Here is an 18,596-nt window from a genome sequence, read left to right on the forward strand (position 1 = left end):
CTCATAGTTAACAGCTGCTTTGCTGCTACAGACTTTCCAGGCTGAAAAATACTGAACTTGCAACACCCAGATTAATTGATGTGATCAACAACACATTCAAGTTTCAGAGTAGCAGCCGTGTTAGTCTGTATTCGCAAAAAGAAAAGAAGTACCTGTGGCACCTTAGAGACTAACCAATTTATTTATTGTGGGGGGAGAGAAAACCTTTTGTAGTGATAAACACCCATTTTTTCATGGTCTGTGTGTATAAAAACATCTTCTGTATTTTCCACAGTATGCATCCGATGAAGTGAGTTGTAGCTCACGAAAGCTTATGCTCAAATAAATTGGTTAGTCTCTAAGGTAACACATTCAAGGTTGATGAAAGCATCTTGGAGGTTCCTCTCTACTAGAGGTGAAGATTAGCGAATCCCCTTTAAGAACCTATTGAGACAAGTCCTCATCCTTATTTGTTGTAACTGTGACTGTGTAGCTTCATCTTTTTGAAGCATGCAGACCCCATAGTGTGTTTATCCAAAATGTTTGACAAAGCTGGGAGCCAGGAACTGTTCAGAACCCATTCATCATAGGTGTCCTTTTTACTGATGTTTCCAAAAAAGTGCTAAATGTCCCTTGCTTTAAGTATGCGGGTTATGAATTCTGGATTTAATGTAATACCCTGTTCTAGGCTGAAACTGACAGCTCCGTTTTTAAAATAATTTTTCACTGGTTTGGTTTAGATGTTCTTGAAATGTTCTGAGGCTAAATAACTCCTCATTGACCAAACCACATTATGTCTGTGGATTTGCCAAAAGGGAAGTGGTAAACCCACTTCTTCTCCTCTATGTAAAAGAGGATTGATGGGGCTAGGCCTGTAAAAAAAAAAAAAAAAATCTAGGTGTGAAATTGTTCTTATTCCCTAGAAACTATTAAACATTTAAAAAACTGAGCTGGCAGCGCCGTCCTAGAACAGGGTATTAGATTAAATCCAGAAAACACGACCCGCCTGCTTAACACAAGGGACATTTAGAACGTCTTTGATCCCTCAGTACAAGGGACACCTTGGAAGGTGGCTGTCACACACAGCGAACCCTTTGAGGAGGTTTTCACTAACCTGAAACTGTGAATTATTCCTCCCAGGGGGCAGCTTCATCAGCAATGCTGTGAAAAGTGGATGCTGGTAAATAACGAAACTCAAGCCAAGATGGCTAGGATGGCTGCTGCTGCTGCTTGGGGCTTAGGTAATGTATGTCTTCCAGCTGTGCTTGGGGGACGGTGTAAGACAGCAATTGAGGAGAGAGTTCAGGGGTGTAATTTACATCTTTTAAGAAGTCTGAATCACAAGATAAGAGAAAACACATAGAGCAAGCTTATTTATAGGGTTACATGAAATAATAAAGGTCATTTAATGTTCAAGCCCATAATGTGTAACCTTTTATGCAAAAGCTGCCAATGCACCCTTAGGTAATGAAAAGGTACCTTTTGAGGGTTGAATAATAATAAAGAGATGGATTAATATAGTACTGTTTGACCTCTGCTGACTATAACAGGGTTCAAAAAAGAACTAGATAAATTCATGGAGGATAGGTCCATCAATGGCTCTTAGCCAGGATGGGCAGGGATGGTGTCCCTAGCCTCTGTCTGCCAGAAGCTGGGAATGAGTGACAAGGAATGGATCACTTGATGATTATCTGTTCATTCCCTCTGGGGCACCTGGCATTGGCCACTGTCAGAAGACAGGATACTGGGTCTGACCCAGTATGGCCATTCTTATGTTCTTAAGTTTCAAATCTAATGTAATTTGTACATGAAATGAACTTGATGTGATTTTACTAGTTTTTCTGTTGTTCACAAACTGCAAAGCCATCCATCCCTTAACTATTTTGACAGGATGTTATCTAATGAGAAGCCCCTGAGTGGAACAGTTCTGTAAATAAGTCCTGTTTGAGATGCGTCAGTGGAAAGAGGTGGGGATAGTTTGCATAGCATATGCCTGCTGTCTGCCTAGCTCCATCCAATGAGAGTAATCTTCCCCTTTTGTGAAATACCAAAGTGCAGCCACACTTTCCAGAAAAAGTTTCCTCCACAAGAGCCCAATGTTAATGTTGCAGCTGTTTTATCACAAAGAATACGAGAACTTTGCCTACCAAAATGAAACCTTGCCTTGTAAAACCACCCACGTTACAGTTTGCTGAACCTGTAAATGAAGTTGGTTGTCCCTTCTGAAGACAGATTACCATAGTGCTTGCTTTGATGTCGGTATTTTCACTGGGGGAGAAGTGAAAAATTATCTCTGTGAAGCAACTGCACTACTTGATGCCTGTATAGAAAAACACCATGGAGCATTGTGCCACGAGTGGGTCCTCCATTTCATTAATGCTGAGCCCCTAAAGCAGTCACCTCTAGCTCTCAACAACAAATCTGCCTTCATGGAAGAGCCTGGTGGTCCATCTAATCCAGTGTCCTGTCTCTATTTGTAACCAGTGCCAGATGCTTCAGAGGAAGTCTTAGAACCCCTGTGATATCTCTATTTGTGTAATATTACACAATGGGAGAAATAGCTTCTGATCATTTCATTCCTTGAAGCAGAACTGATAGCTCTTGTAATTTTTCCTTGTTAGTCTAATATAGATGGTATTCTTATTCATATAGATGAATACATTAAAAAGTTTGCTAGGCTGATTAACAGTATCCTGGAGTAGCAGGTTCCTCGGGTTAATTGCACGGTGCATTAAAAAAATCCTTTAAATCTTTTAGATTTTTTACCTTTTTAATTTCTTCAACTATTTTGTTCTTGTGTTATGGGATAGGGTAAATGACTGCCCACCTGGCCTGCTCTGTGCCACTCATTGGAATAGAATCCTCTTCATCTATATTAAAGGGGAACATCAAGTTGGTTCAAACTTTTCAATGCAAACGCTACATGGGGGCAGAGGAAATATAAGTGAGTTCTGGATAATAGGGGATTTCAGGTAATAGGGGATTTCAGGTAAGTGAGGTTTTTCTGTAGTTCCCTCAGCCATCTCAAGGCAGCTACTTTAAAGAACAGTAGATGAAACCTCACATGGTGCTTTTGGACTCCAAATTAGTCTCTTGGCCAGAATCCAATAGCACTGTGAATCTAACCACTGTACTCGTGCTTAACACTGGAGTCTAGTTCTAGCAGTGTTTCAGAGAGGGCTATGGCATCAGCAAGTGTGTCCATGTCTCTTCAGGTCAGTGGGATAGCATGGAGGAATATACTTGCATGATCCCAAGGGACACCCATGATGGTGCCTTCTACAGGGCCGTGCTGGCACTGCATCAAGACCTCTTCTCATTGGCTCAACAAGTAAGCATCTTCCTTCATGATTTTGCTTCTGTAAATCCCACGCTGAGATTGTGTGTCCTTCCTGGCAGCAATGGAGCCGATTTGAAAGCAGTTGGCCATAACTGCTAATAACTTCTCTCAAGTGGAAACTCTTATCCCTGACTGCTCAGTTTGTTGCGTGCTTCCAGGAATACTGCACTAGTTGTGTAGAGACACGTTAGCCCAAGAGTTGTCTTAGTCATACTCAGGTTTCTATTTTATTGTGTCCTCTTGGCAGCTGGAGGGAAGTCATGGGACACATCCCGTCTGGGAAATTGTTCTGCAAAAGACAGCATTCGGTGAAGGGCACTGATGGCTAGAGACGTGAACAACAGTATCTCCTTGTCAGTCTGTGCATTCTTGTGTTTGCCAAGCCTTTTCAGAGTAGTGTTAATGAATGCCAGATGCTGTAACGGACCCCATACTTTTTGGTTTAGGTGCATGGCCCATCTTTACCTTCTTGTGCATCTCCTGTACCTGATCTTCCTTGCAGCAGTGAGAAGTCTTTGTAATCCTGAGGGTACGTCTACACTGCAATTAGAGGTGTGACTGCAGCAAGTGGAGACGTACATAATCTAGTTTTGAACTAGCTAGCTCCAGTAACAATAGCAGTGAACCTGTGGGCTAGCCACTTGAGTACATAACTCTGGGTGGGGTTATACAACCCATTCTGCCACCGTGCTGCTGTGGCTTCCCTGCTATTGTTGTTTGAGCTAGCTAGATCAAAGCTAGCTTTGCTATGTCTGCACAGTCTGCAGCTGCAACTTTGATTGTCATGTACCTGTACCCTTAGATTGAGACTTGGCATAAGGGGAAGGAAAGAGTCTGCTGAACAGAGCCATGTTTGTCTGAGTGCATCTTTGACAGACATAATTCACGGGGAACGTCTTCCCTTTGCAGGTGTGAAGCATGTAGATTACTTTCCAAGGAAACTTGTGTAGTATTTCTCAGAATTCTGTGCTGACTTGCAGAATGAGATAAAGGAATGGTCCAATCTGCCTTGGCAGAACACGTACATATCTTGAGTGTTATGCACAAGAAAACGGGCCTAGTGTTTAATGGATGAAGGTTTGTAATTAACCTTTAACATTTTGAAAGGGAAAAGTTACAGATGAGAGATTATATAATTAATGGCACCAGAGCAGGGCCTTGTTTCATGCACTCAGAGTGTCTTCTTTGTACTGAGAGATGTGGGGTTTTCAGGGTCTAGAACATTCATAAGACGTTACTGGGGCGTGTAGAGCTGTGAAGTCCATCTAAGTCCAGGTCTCCACTAGCACTTATGTCAACAAAACTTTTGTTGCTCAGGAGTGTGAAAAAAACACCTCCCTGAGTGAGACAAGTTTTGCCGGCATAAACCCTTGTGTGCACAGTGCTATGTCGGCGGGAGACGTTCTCCTGCCACTTGTCGAGCTGTTTTGTTATGTCAATGGGAGAGCTCTCTCCCGTCAGCATCATGCGGCTACACAAGTGTTCTTACAGTGGCACAGCTGTACTGATACAGTGATACAGCTGTACTGATACAGCTGTGCCGCTGGAAGCTTGTAAATGTAGACATGGCCTTAGATACCTGCACGCTATCAAAGAAACAAAGCTCCTGAGGCTTTTCTGTAACTGGTTCTTTCACACTTATTACCAAAATTCCAACTCCTCCTTCCCTTATAAATGTTATAGTTGGGCTTTGCAAGGACACTGGGGTCAAAAGCACGGCAAACACTGGTGACGCAGTCTATGTCTGAGGGGCTTTAGCAAATCCAAACTTCCATAGACAGGACACATGTTTAGATTATAAATGCAAGTCCCAATTTTTCCCCCATACTCGCCGTTGGATTCTCCAGTTTTCTGTTAGTTTCCATTTTAGAGCTAATTCTCCCTATAGGTGACACTCCTTTTCTGGTGCCTGATGGAGTTTGGGGTGGCTCCAACCTTCCTTGTGGGAAAATAGAGAGTGGACAGTTGAGCGTTAGTATGAACTGTTACTGTCTGTGGACAAGGCACACCCCTGAAGTCTCAGCTTCCGTTTCAGTGCATTGACAAGGCCAGAGACCTGCTAGATGCTGAGCTGACCGCCATGGCAGGAGAGAGTTACAGTCGGGCCTATGGGGTGAGTATCTGACCTGCAGCCTTCATGTTAGTTTAGGCTATTTATGTAAGCTCAGAGCTTCCTGACTGTTTTTGTGTATCAAATACAAAGGCCTATGCAGGCCACGCGGACCCACAGACTAAATGGCTCTTGTATGTGGGGATTGTGGCTTTTTGGAAAAGGGTCTGAATCCACTGAGAAGTAGAGAGAGAAAAATGTGACTGAACACTGGGATTCAGCACCCCACTACCAACCCTTACCTCTGCCCTGGTCAAGTTTTGTGGTTAGTTCTGTCTCCGGGTGGAAAAGCTCAGCTTTCACACCCCAGTGGAAAGTCATCCTTAAGGTCAACGTTTAGAAGCATTGTGGGGGAGGCTCAGGCTCAAGTGAAGATGGAGATGAATCTTCACTTGAATCAGAATTGGGGGTTTTGTTGCAGCAGTTTGAGGAAACCTAGAAGACAGTGGATTATCAAGGTACCTGAATGGCAACTGCCTGTTCTTTCCCTCTTGGTCAGTAGATAACACCAAGGTTTTTAGGCCAAGTGCTGATCTTTAGTCCTGGATTCACTGTGCATTGATTGGGATGGAATGTGATTGTTTCGTTCAGGCTATGGTATCCTGCCAGATGCTATCAGAGCTGGAAGAGGTTATCCAGTATAAACTTGTACCAGAACGACGCGAGATCATCCGCCAGATATGGTGGGAGAGACTGCAGGTAAATCTACCAGAGACTGCTATAAACCTCTGTATACCTCCTGCCGATGGCACAGATGCTCAGGCAGTGCGCACCCACAGCTTCCATTGATGTCTGCTAGAGTTGTGAGTGCTCAGCACTTCTGACAATCAGACTCTGCGTCCCCCCACAGCATAACAATCTGCTCTCTCTCTTCTTTACAGACGTGTCCTCAGCATGTATTTAATGCCTCTGGCCACCGCCATGGTGTATGTGCTCATTTTAAAGCCTGGCACAGGATCTTTCAAATTTGCCTGCTCCAAAGCAGGTTCTAAAGAGATCTGAGTGGAGTAGAGGTTTCAGTGAAACCTGCAGGGCTGCTTGTACAAACTTTCTGTCTAGCTTTCGGGTGCTAGAATATTACACTTGTCCACTCCTCTTCTTTCATTTTCATGTTTGCATGTTAAATATAAATGAATATTCTGTTTATGCCACATGATGGAATGATTGGGATGAGTAATACTGAGAAAAAAGACGCTGCATCAGTGTGCAAAGAGTCATAGAAATGTCCTGTATGCAGTGGTGTTGCAGCCGTGTTGGTCCCAGTATGTTAGATAGACAAGGTGAAGTGAGGTAATATCCGTTGCTGGGATATTACCTCACTCACCTTGTCTTGCTAATAGAAATTTCCTAGCATTTTAGGTCACCTTATCCACCCCACCTGGGCAGTGCAGGATTGTTCCTCTATTATTCTCCACTGATTTGTCCTGTCCACCTTTTTAAGTGCCCCAAGCAAGGGAACTTTCGCCAGTTCCACTGGAAAGCTAATGCGTCTTTTGCCTAGAGAGCATAAGCCCAAGACACGTGCTAGGATTTAAGACCACCTAAATATTTTGAGTGGGTATCCTTTCTGGAGGGAGCTTTTCTGTGAGAGGGTGGGCCTGTACATGAAGTAACACATACAGTACCTTCTAGCATGTCCAGAGAGATGTTCCTCTCAGGGGGGAAATTATAGTCAGAATGAAGTGTATAAACTGCATTGGACTTCAGTGTTCCTTCTGGAGGGAGAATTCTCACTGCTATATGGGCCCCCACACTGAAGGGTGTTTACCTGTTGCTACTGTGAACATTTCAACTATTTAGGGAGCTGTGACAATGCTTTTTGCTTCCAAACTGCATTCTTGTCTGGAAAAGCTGAGAACATTCCTCTGGAGAGGAGAGGCTGAGTGTGATGGGGAGAGTAATGTCTATGAGTAAAGCTGTTTATGGTCCTGAGAACAGTACATACAGTTCTTGTACATTTTATTGTGTCTTAGTAATAATTATAAAATGCCTGTTAGATGATTTGGTGGAAGGTTGATTTGGGCATTAGGGAGGGCTGCAAGGAACAGGCTTTTCTGTCTAATTTGCGTGCACCCAGTTTTGAAAAGTCAGTGGGGTACTTAGCTATTTAATCAGAGATGAGAAGACTTTCTTTTTTCCCTTGGTATGAGATTTTCCCTTCAAGATCACATGCTGATTGAGCATTTGACTTGCCTGCAAAGAAGCAGATTTGTGTTGCTGCTTCCAGATAGAATCCCTTGCTGTTACAAAATTTGTGCTTGTCTCCAGTGGGCACAGTCTACCGTAGATCTCTGGGATGGATTAAGTCTAAGTCAGTCCTGCATCCATCTAAACTTCAGAGGCTTCATAAAGACTTAGAGGCCTCTTAAAGCTTATCTATCCCACCCTTAAGAACTTGATCAACCCAGTCAGCCCAAGCCCCAGTGGGTGGCCAGTGCACTGCCACCCGCAGTTTTGCATCTGAGGCTTGGTCTACACTACAGAGTTAGGTCGGTGTAAGGCAGCTTACATCGGCCGAACTTTGTAAGTGTCTACAGTGCAACGTTGCTCCCACCGATGTAAGTCGCCCACGAGGCCAACCTAATAACTCCACCGCCACAAGAGGCATAGTGCGTAGGTCGATATAGTTAGTGCAACACAGTGCGTTACTTACGTCACCTAGTGGCTGTCAGCCTCGTGCAGGGCTCAGCTAGAGGTCCCCTTCTCACCACCCTGGGGCTCACAGCAAGAGCCTGGCAGCCCCAGGGCAAGAAGGCTCCAACTGTGAGCTGACAGAGGGAACAAAGTATGGACATGAACCACTGTGGTGGCTGTACTTGGACCTAATTTAGGTCGCCTTAATTTTGTAGTGTAGACAAGACTTAACTCTCTGGACGCATCCATGCACCCTTCAACTTCAGGGCCAGATCCTGTCTTATCTGCTCTGTTGGACTTGAAGCTATTGTGGCACTCAGCACAGGTAGACAGTAACCAGACAACGCCTGCTTTAGCAGTTGGCAATGCAATTTCTGGCAGAGTGTCGTCAAAATCACTTCAGCGTCTGTAAAAAAAAAAAAAAAAAAAAAAACCCAGCAGCAATTAGGGGAAGGAAAAGGTCAATAACAAAAATATCTCTTTGCAGCTTTCAGAACTTTTTTGTTTTTGTACCTTCTCATGTTGGAACTAGTCACTGTTGAAACCAAAAATAAAGTTTGAAGCTGGGTTCGGAAATGTTGTGAAATCCTTGCCTTGTTGTTTTGACAGTGCAGAAGTAACAGCTCTGCTTTTGGATCTGCTTCTACTGTAAAAGGTCTCTCCTTTTTCCATTAGAGAATGTCATTAGACTTGGAGCAACCAGCTGGCATCTAATGAGGTTGACTATTGAGTATGAGGCTCAGGGACTTATCCTCATTCACACATAGCCGTTAAGAATGCAGCCAGTTAGTGCCAGGTGTCTGTCTGCTGTGAAATATGGGTACAGCAGTCATTCTAATCTTGGGGACAGGCTCTTCAGATCTTTGGTTATGGAGGAATGGTCCCTGTGGAAAAGAGAACATTAATAGGTTCTGTCTGCACTTCTTTTCCCAGGGCTGCCAGCGGATTGTAGAGGACTGGCAGAGAATACTTATGGTCCGGTCTCTCGTTGTCAACCCTCACGAGGACATGAGAACTTGGCTCAAGTATGCCAGCCTCTGTGGCAAGAGTGGGAGACTGGTGAGTCGGAAGTCTGTGGGAAACCACTGTCATCAGGGGACAAATAGTCATCCTAAGAGAGACTTACAGCCAAGTTCTGTTCCCATGCTGGGTCTGAAAACTTTAATGTAATATAGTATTAGTATTAGTAACACGTGGCTCTTACATTGCACTTTCAGTCCTATGTAAATAGTTATGTTAGTATCCTTGTTACGCTCCTAGTTTGGGCAGTAACCTCAATACTATTTATTACCAAAAAGAAACATAAACCACAAAGAATTCCCACTCTTTATTGGCTACTGACTTGAAAACATAACATCTAGGGCCAGGAGAAAATATATGGTCTGTTGTGGGGATGGGGCGGTTATCCTTGTAAATACAGGAAATAGTAATCCGGATGCTGGAGTGTGTATCTCTCCATAACCCTCAATACAGATAACAGCGGTACCATTTCTCTCTCATGTTTTACCAAACCACATCCCTCTCCCCTGTGTATTGATACAGTTGCTTACTACTTTCTGACAACTTGTTCCATGTCCCAGGTGGCCTTTGAGCACAGAAGCTTGTTCTAAATTGCTTCAGAGCCACTGTTCTCTGCCGCAATCCATAACCTCTAGTTTGACAGTTATTGTAAACTGGGTTCTGTACTGAGAATGTTGGTGTAAATCATGAAATACTAACACCAGGTACGGGGAGAGACTCTGTGACCTGGGGATACTTCTCCACAGTGACCATGCAGAATTGTTAAATCAGACGTTATATATTGTGACAGGGTTGGGCCAGATGGCTATAGGAGAATAACAGAAGGCAGATATATAATCCCCAGGCTAAGTAGGTCCCTTTTCCCTGGGTAAGGTAACAGGGAAGGTTCCAGAACAATCAGGAGCCTTCTGGAGACAATTAAGACAGGCTGATTAGAACACCTGCAGCCAATCAAGAACCTGCTAGAATCAATTAAGGCAGGCTAATCAGGGCACCTGGGTTTTGAAAAGGAGCTCACTTCAGTTTGTGGTGTGCGTGTGAGGAGCTGAGAGTGAGAACGTGGACTGTTGGAGGACTGAGGTGTACAAGCATCATCAGACACCAGGAGGAGTCGACCTGGACTGTGAATTCAGAAAAACAGCCAAGCTGAGGGCTGCCGTGAAGCTCCAAGGCAAGCAAATCCACCAATAAGCGCAAGACCCACGAAGGTAGAGCAGAAACTTTGTCACAATATATGAAACTCACATGGGCATACCGTGGAAGTGTAGCCTTGCACATGTTCCAGGGCACAGCTGCACTTTCTGCATGATGTGACCTGCCTATGTCTGCCTTAGTACAGAGAAGCAATGTCACTTTAAGTGGTTGTCATTAGAGACTGTTATGAACAAGGGCGTGTGGAGGTGAAAGCAAGTTTGTTGTAACCTGGTTTTTGATTTGTCATTCTTTCAAGGCTTTGGCCCACAAGACACTTGTACTGCTCCTGGGAGTAGACCCATCTCGACAGCTGGATCACCCGTTGCCAACTGTTCATCCCCAAGTGACGTATGCCTACATGAAACACATGTGGAAGAGTGCCCGCAAGGTACGTGTTCTTATTTACAGCCTCAGAATCCTTTCCACTCACCACAAGCGGCCCCGGACTCTTGGTCTGTCAGTCACACACATACCCCCATGGTGAGGGCCAGTAAAAAAAAACAAGAAAAATGGTTGCAGCCTCAATAAAGAAAAGGCAAAATAGATTTTTGTGATGGGTATGGATTAAAACATTCAACAGATGAAAACATCCAACCAAGAGACAGCTGGAAAGTACCGAGGGCTTTGTCAGGAGAATAACTTGGTTGTGAGGAGCCTGGGATGAATGTTCTAACGTTGCAACACAGAGAGTTTACATACTCAAATCCAGTAAGCTCTAGACTGGATGACTTATCTTATTTTAATATACATTAGAGCCTCTGTTTATTCTCAAATGTTCTACCACGTCTTTTTCATTTTTTCTGTCTTTGGGCTTGCCAGCTCTGGGACTGTGCCATTTGCAAGCACTTAGTCTCACCACCCTTCCGTTAAATGTAAAAAGCAGAAGGAGCTGCCTATGTGTAGAACAGAGTGCAACTCACTTTTGCACCAGAGCGGTCTCCTACTCTATTCAATAAATGCCATGAGGTATTTCCATGGTATCATTCTCGGTCATACCTCCAGGTATGTCTCATCTCCACTGACTGCCTATGTAAGGGAAAGGGGACCTCTGATTAATGCTTTCAAGTCTTCTACTTGATCTGTGATGGCGAAAGAAGGTGCTTGGTAGGCACGGTGTGAGGGACAGTTGTAGAGAGCAGCATGAAAGAAGGTGTGCAGAGAGTAAAAGAAGCAGCTAGAGAAAGGATTGTGTGGCGTATGAAAGAGGGCATGAGCAGACAGGAAGAGGCTGAGACAAGATTACGCAGGGTTATGAGAGCAAGGTGCTTCAGTATGACACAATAGAAGAAGACAGTGAAGACTGAAGGAGAGGGAGGACAGGGTCAGAGATACCCCCTCCAATACCTGAACTGTTCTCTCTCTTTATTGCATTATATAGCCTCTTTGGTGCAGGGGCTATGCCTCTCTGTTTCTAGTTTGTAAAGCTCTGTGTATATTTATAGTGCTGTGTAAGCAATACCCCATCCCAAGAACAGTATTCGAACTGCATGTAAGTTTCAGCATTGGTTGTGAGCTCTGTTCTGTTTGGAGACATAGACCCATGACTATTAAATAGGCTCTTTGCACACCTTTAAATGTAAGTGCTTGATTTTTGAAATGCAGGCTACAGCTGCAGCACTGTCCTAGCAGAAGCCAGATTACAATGTGACAGGGACTGCAGTCTAGAAAATTTGGATGCCTGTGTTTATCTGGACAAAACACTGAAAATGTGGGAACATTCTTGTATTGCTGGGGGATGGACTAACTGATCAAATGGTGGTGGTTGTTTTTTTGTTATGAATCTATGAAATAGAACACATGCAGACATATGGCTGTTTGTAGAATGTTATGTGGCCAGGCATGTAACCTCGATGTGGCTGTATGACTTTTAGTGCAGATCTGTAGTCGTAGACGGCTGAGTTTTCTCCTGCCACACTCAGGTTTGGAATAAGTCATAACTTGCCTGAAACTTGCTCTGTTGTTAGCTGTCTGCTTCTAACTTGACACTTCCCAAATCCACTGAAAGACAAAATGAGGTCTAGATGGTGACCTTCCACTCAGCACCTATAGACTAATATTAGCTTTTCTCTGAGAGGGGGTGTAGTGAGAGAATAAACCCCACAAAACCTCTCCTAGCAAAGACTTTTGCCAGCCACTGCAGGACAAAGAGATTCCTCCCACTACAAAACTGCACATTGATTTATAAATCCACGTGTTTAAATAAACTGCTCACTTTGATACTCTGGAGTACATTGCCTCAGAATTCATGTCAATTGAAACAGAAGAGTTTTATTCTATATGGTGACCAGGGGAAGCAGATTGCCAGGCATGGGTAGTAATGGGAGGTGGGAGCATCAGATTTTTAAAAGTATGTCTTCACCCATTTTAGATAAACCTTAATTACATTCAGCAGAAGAGTACTACCATTTTACTGGCAGATACTTGATGGGGATGGGTATCTTATTAGCCACATAAAGATCCCTCTGCTCTCCCTGTGTTCGGATTAGCAGCATGACAATTTTCCAGGTTCTGCCTCTCAGTTAAAACCCTTTTTCCTGATGGTTGATTGAATTCAGCATGCTGTAAAGTAAGGTTGACATTTGCACTGAGCTGATGAGTCATTCCAATTCAGGTGGCTCCTGTCTCATCCTCTTAAATAGCTCCGTTAATGAGAAAAATGCTCATTCCCATAGACAGAAGAGAAACAAATTGGCCTCTTAATAGCCCATTGTGCAGTTCCTGACCTGAAGAGACCTTTTAGATTTCAAGGGCTTTAGGTTTAATTGCTTCCAGTGGAGCGCAGATACCTCTTTTGACTTTTAACTTCAATTTTTCGTACTTTTAATTTTTTTTCATTGAGTTGAAAGTATTTTTTCCCAAATCTTGCTATCAGGAGTTGCTTCCGCACTAAACTCTCTCTAACCCTTCAGCAAAAGAGCCATATGCTGTTCTATGAGGCTTCCAAAACAACCTGCAGACAAGTCTGGACCTTTCAACTAGTTAAAGATCTACAATACTTCAGGACTGGCACTATGAGCCAGGCCTGGAGTCTAAGGGGAGAACAGGGAAGCCCAAAAAGATGCGAGTTTCCTTAGGCAGTTTTCCCTCAAACCAGTTTTCTCAAGCAAAGTGTGTTTTAGATGGGCTTCCCGTAATCTCTGGTACCATCAATCTGCTTGCCATTCTGACATATTTACAGATTACAAAATCCCTCCTAAATTTGGTGGGCCACCAGATTACGTAAGAATGTGTGCTCTGCATTAGCCACCTCTTTGCTTCCAAGTGAATTTCAAGGTGCTGGTTACATTCATTGACGTCCTGGATAATCTGGGATTTGCCCCAATGTCCTATGGTAAATCAGTAGAGAGGCTTTTGTTCAGTTCCTAAAATCAAATTTTCCAGGCCCAGCAGTAGACCTTCTCAGTTAAAGGTTCTCATTTGTAGAGTTGACTTTTTCAGGTCGCCAGAGTCAGGGTTTGTTGGCCTTAACAACATAGTGCTAGGGCATGTCTCTACAGCCAGGCTTTTGGCTGAATGTATGAGATGAAGGTGAGTCCCCTGAAGTTAAGTCCTGAGTAGCAGTTCAGTTGCCAAATTTGTGAGGTGGCGATTCAAGGTTCATACATGCTAAAGACTGATAGGTGCCATGAAAGAATATAGAATAAATCCATTTATACATCCATCATATAAAGCAAAGTTACTCCATATGGGTGTAAATGGTTAGAGGGCATTGAGGGGAAAATGAAGATCTGCTTTGGCTCCCATTAATACCTTTATTTCTAATGGATAGCCTTCTCCCTTGTGAAGCTGTATTTAACTCATACATTCATACTGTCGACATCCGATTGCAGATCGATGCCTTCCAGCATATGCAGCACTTTGTGCAGACAATGCAGCAACAAGCACAGCATGCCATCGCAACCGAAGACCAGCAGCACAAGCAGGAACTCCACAAACTCATGGCACGGTTAGTACCGTGTCCTTTGAGGTCCAGTTCCTGGTTATTGCCACCAGCACAGATTCTGAGGTTGCAGAATCCTTGCAGAAAATACAAGAACAGCAATTCCACTTAGAATGGGGAGGGCCAGAGTTGTCTTCATTTTGCCGATAGAGGCCAGTTGTGTTATGTCACATGCCTGTCCAGTGTGTAATTCCAGCAGCTAAACCTTCTGCGAATTCAGAGGCTCTGCTGAATGACAGAGGTTAATGACACTGAGACACCATTTAAGCAAGCTTGTGTTTGTCTCAGGCAGCTGGTTGTATATTTCCTGCAGTGTGGCTGATTGATTGAAGAAGCCAGAGGTCCCAGCATGACTAATTCTTTGTTTTTGGGGGGTTCCAGTCAGCAGTAAAGAAACACTTTCCACATGGCTGACTCAGCCTGGCCGCATCCAAGCTTTTGGCAGCTCAGGCACTCGGTGCAGCTGTGCTTCTGACTATTGGGTGCCCAGCTTGAGGTAGCCTCTTAAAAAATAGTGTTACGTTAAAAATACATCTAGTAAAAATGTCAGTTTCCCTTCTGAGTTCTTGGGGCCTGGAGATTCTATCATTTCCTGTCCGAGTAAGAAACTGAATGATCAAAAGATGATGATGTTTTACTGCTGAAGGGAACTTTAAAAAGGACCTGTATTTTTTCTTAACTGTATCTTTTTTCCAGAATGAGAGGTCTATAACAGCCATTCTCTTCCTAGACCACCTGTCATGATCTAGCTTGAAAGGCAAGTGCTGATGAGTTCAGCACTGAATTTTTCCTGTGTAACACTCACTGAAAATCGAAAGCGGTAGAAAGGACTCGGCTGCATTACTGTGACACTTAAAGCTTCCCAAGGGACCTAAGCATTAAACCTTTCAGAGCATCCCTCCTTTTGCAATGAATATATTTTAGTTCCTGTCCTCAGGGCAGGAGTGAACAGTGATTCTTGGCTCTGGCCAAGACCAGTCTCCATGCCCCCTAGTGACTGGTTTTCATAGTGCTTTCCTTCAGGGCCTGCTGGCGGTGGGTGGGTTATGTGATGCTTGTATCTGCGGCCATTCAGTACATTATGTCAGGCACCTCATATGGTGACAGTGTCCCCTGTACTGCGAGTTTCATATGAGGCTTTCAGAACATTTTATGAACATTAATTAAGCCTCCTGATGCCCCTGTGGACACTTGCTAGCTTCATCGTATAACTGGGTATACTAAGGTGCAGAGAGTTCGTGACTTGGCCAGAATCAAAGCAAGTTAGTGGCAGAGTTTAGAAACGGAACCTTTGGAGTCTTGACCCTTGTGAGCTACTTAACTACAGTGTAGCTCTTCCCCATCTGTGTTTAACGGTGGCTTATCGAATGGGTTTCCAGATTATTCTTTTCAGAGCTTGGACTAGAATTCTGCATTTTAAACCGACAGTCTGATTTCTTAGTGCTTGTTCTGTTTTAGGGTTAATCATTTCCCTGGCTTTTTCAGGTGTTTCCTGAAACTGGGAGAGTGGCAGCTTAATCTGCAAGGCATCAATGAAAGCACTATCCCCAAAGTCCTGCAGTACTACAGTGCCTCAACTGAGCACGACCGCAACTGGTACAAGGTAGCCATGGAGAGAACTCATTACTAAACTGCGGAGGCAATATAACGAGCGCTGTATCCCAAAATACAGCGCAATGCAATACAACATTGTGCGGCCCATATAACCTTCTGCCCTCTTAAAATAGCTTAGACACTGGTATATCACTGACCCCAGTGTAAGTGACCCTGCAGCTCAGGTCAAAATGCAACTGCTGATGTTTGCAGACCAGTGGAACGGGACTGCAGTTCAACCCGTGCTGTCACATTTGGGATCTTCTCTCTTGTGGGTTAATTATGGCTCCTTAGGTAAATGACGGAAATTAATCTATGGGGAAGTGTTTAAACTTGCTCCACAAAGTGTTGTAATTCTATAGGATTTCCACTGTGAAGCCAGAAGCTCCTTTGAGGAGTTCCTATACATTTGAGACCAGATAGCCCCTTGGGCAGCCTGCTCCTCAGCACCTACCCTTCTGTCTCTCCCTCATTGTCCTCTCCTTATATTTCATTTCCTCATACTTCCCCTTGTCTTGAATTTTAGCTCTTCAGTTTGATCTTTGATGAGGTGGGGAATGGGGCATGATTTAATTCTGCTGCAGCAGGGATCCTTTAATCACTAGAAAGTGGGGCCTGCGTAGAGGCTTCATCGTTTTGGGGATTCCTATTGATATTCTGCTCTCCCATCGTCAGGCCTGGCACGCTTGGGCAGTGATGAACTTTGAGGCTGTGCTTCACTATAAGCATCAGAACCAGGCCAGAGATGAGAAGAAGAAGCTGCGTCATGTCAGTGGAACCAGCATCACCAGTGCCAACACGGAGGGCAGCAACAGCGACAGCGAGGCAGAGAGCACAGAGAACAGTCCCCTTCCATCTCCTGTGCAAAAGAAAGTCACGGAGGTACGGCCCTCCCTGCCTGCCTGCTGGGGATGAGTGGCACCACTTGATGGGTGCATTGTTTCAAAGGCATATCAAGCAACTTTCCTGTCTGGGAAGTCTCTAATGACACACATCATAGGAGGTATAATTTGAAGCACACATTATAGGACCTTTGACACACATTATAGGAAGTATAATTTGAAGCAGAAAGTTTTAGTTCTTCTTCGTGTTTTATAACTTTTGCCCATACATTCAAGTATAATAAGAACCCTAGCTGCTGTTGCACTGCAGGGGAGGTGGTGAGGAAAGAACATGGGGAACTCCATCCTTCACCCTCAGATGCTTTTGTAGAACTAAGGCAGCTATTTTCATTCCCACAGGATTTGTCCAAGACCCTCTTGCTGTATACAGTCCCTGCTGTCCAGGGTTTCTTCCGCTCTATCTCTCTGTCTCGAGGCAACAATCTACAGGATACTCTCAGGTACCTAGTAAAGCACATACCAAACAAAATCAAGCTGCTAGTGATATCCAGAACTCACTCGCTTTAGGACTCCCTGTAACATGTTCCTGCTCTTTTCACGTACAGCTAAACAAGTTGAAGACTGAACATTCAGTCCGAGCTTGTTTATAACTACATGCTCTTGGTTGGGGGGAAGAAGAGACTGCTGTGGGTTCTGAAAACAAGACACTGGAATGTCCTGTTTTTTTCTTTCTTCAGGGTTCTTACTCTATGGTTTGACTATGGTCACTGGCCTGATGTCAATGAAGCTCTGGTTGAAGGGGTCAAGGCAATCCAAATAGACACCTGGCTGCAGGTAAGGCGTGGGAGGGGTTGGGGTAGATTCCACTTCTGACCTAACTTTGTCTTACCTAGCCCTTTGGAATCTCAATGACTGTAATATCCCAAATGGCACCCTGCCGAAGGAACCTTTGTACGTGATCTGATGAGAGCAGGGTGCTCACAGCAGGAATTGTAACTCTTTTAATAAGCACCTTGGGCAGAAACTGGAGCAGCATTCCCAGGTGACTGTCTGAGCTGATTAGTGCCAGAGAGAGAGAAAGGATGAGGGATTTTAAAGTTAGAGATAACGTGCAGTGATGTGCTACTCTTCTGTGATCCAGACCCTCAGTCCATTTCAGGATGACTTTATAGACTGCACTTCATACAAGAGGCTCCACTTTTTATTTGCTTTACATTTACCCTTGTTCAAGGTGTGGGAGAAGCCTGCAACAGTTTGGAACGGGGGTATCACCCATCACTGTGTGCAAGAATTAACATCTACCACAAGGGACTGGTTGCACATGATAGTCGTCATCTCACATAGCTGTTCTGTCCCTCTGATATCACCATTTGGATCTTTGTATCTAGTTGGTAGAATGCGTGCTGGGATCTCTGGCTACTTTGCAGTGGACAAACAGAGCCTTAGAGATCTCTGAGGAGATTGGTTGGACTGAGCAGCTTGTGAACTATACATGCGAGTGTGACAGGGATTTTTATTTTCTCACCTTTGCTATCAGGTGATCCCTCAGCTCATTGCAAGAATCGATACCCCTCGGCCTTTAGTGGGGCGCCTTATTCACCAGCTCCTCACAGATATTGGAAGATATCACCCGCAGGTAAGCTGTGGCCTTGAGGAAGATTCTCAATAGAGTCTTGGTCAAGTAAAGCTTCCTTATTCTATTAGATGTTTATAATGAGAGTGACTAGGGAGTGAAGGTGTGAGGAGCAGATGCTGGCACAGGACTGGTTATAGTTTATATCAAAAGAGCTTTATTACTGCTTCCTCTCCTGAATAGCTTACTCATTCCCCGAAAGATTTATTCCCTCAGCCCCCTCACAGGAAAGATGGAAATGAGGGGCAGATGGGACATGCAGCATAGAGATCAGGCAGAATTTAAAGTCGTCTTCTCTGTCTGTTGGGACA

General features: G+C 44.2%; 1 protein-coding gene across 3 annotated transcripts in view; it reads left to right on the forward strand.

Moving 5' to 3' along the window:
- Positions 1 to 18,596, forward strand: part of MTOR (mechanistic target of rapamycin kinase) — a 106,029-nt gene that overhangs the window by 72,644 nt on the left and 14,789 nt on the right. For all 3 annotated transcript variants that reach the window (XM_073316890.1, XM_073316891.1, XM_073316892.1), the window contains 12 exons: positions 1,120 to 1,220; positions 3,195 to 3,310; positions 5,355 to 5,432; positions 6,021 to 6,128; positions 8,997 to 9,122; positions 10,534 to 10,665; positions 14,108 to 14,223; positions 15,703 to 15,820; positions 16,486 to 16,692; positions 17,052 to 17,152; positions 17,390 to 17,486; positions 18,190 to 18,288. In XM_073316890.1, coding sequence (XP_073172991.1) covers positions 1,120 to 1,220; positions 3,195 to 3,310; positions 5,355 to 5,432; positions 6,021 to 6,128; positions 8,997 to 9,122; positions 10,534 to 10,665; positions 14,108 to 14,223; positions 15,703 to 15,820; positions 16,486 to 16,692; positions 17,052 to 17,152; positions 17,390 to 17,486; positions 18,190 to 18,288 — 1,399 coding nt within the window. The remainder of the gene's footprint in view (positions 1 to 1,119; positions 1,221 to 3,194; positions 3,311 to 5,354; positions 5,433 to 6,020; positions 6,129 to 8,996; positions 9,123 to 10,533; positions 10,666 to 14,107; positions 14,224 to 15,702; positions 15,821 to 16,485; positions 16,693 to 17,051; positions 17,153 to 17,389; positions 17,487 to 18,189; positions 18,289 to 18,596) is intronic.

This window comes from Lepidochelys kempii, chromosome 18 (assembly GCF_965140285.1).
Source record: "Lepidochelys kempii isolate rLepKem1 chromosome 18, rLepKem1.hap1, whole genome shotgun sequence".
Taxonomy (NCBI): domain Eukaryota; kingdom Metazoa; phylum Chordata; order Testudines; family Cheloniidae; genus Lepidochelys; species Lepidochelys kempii.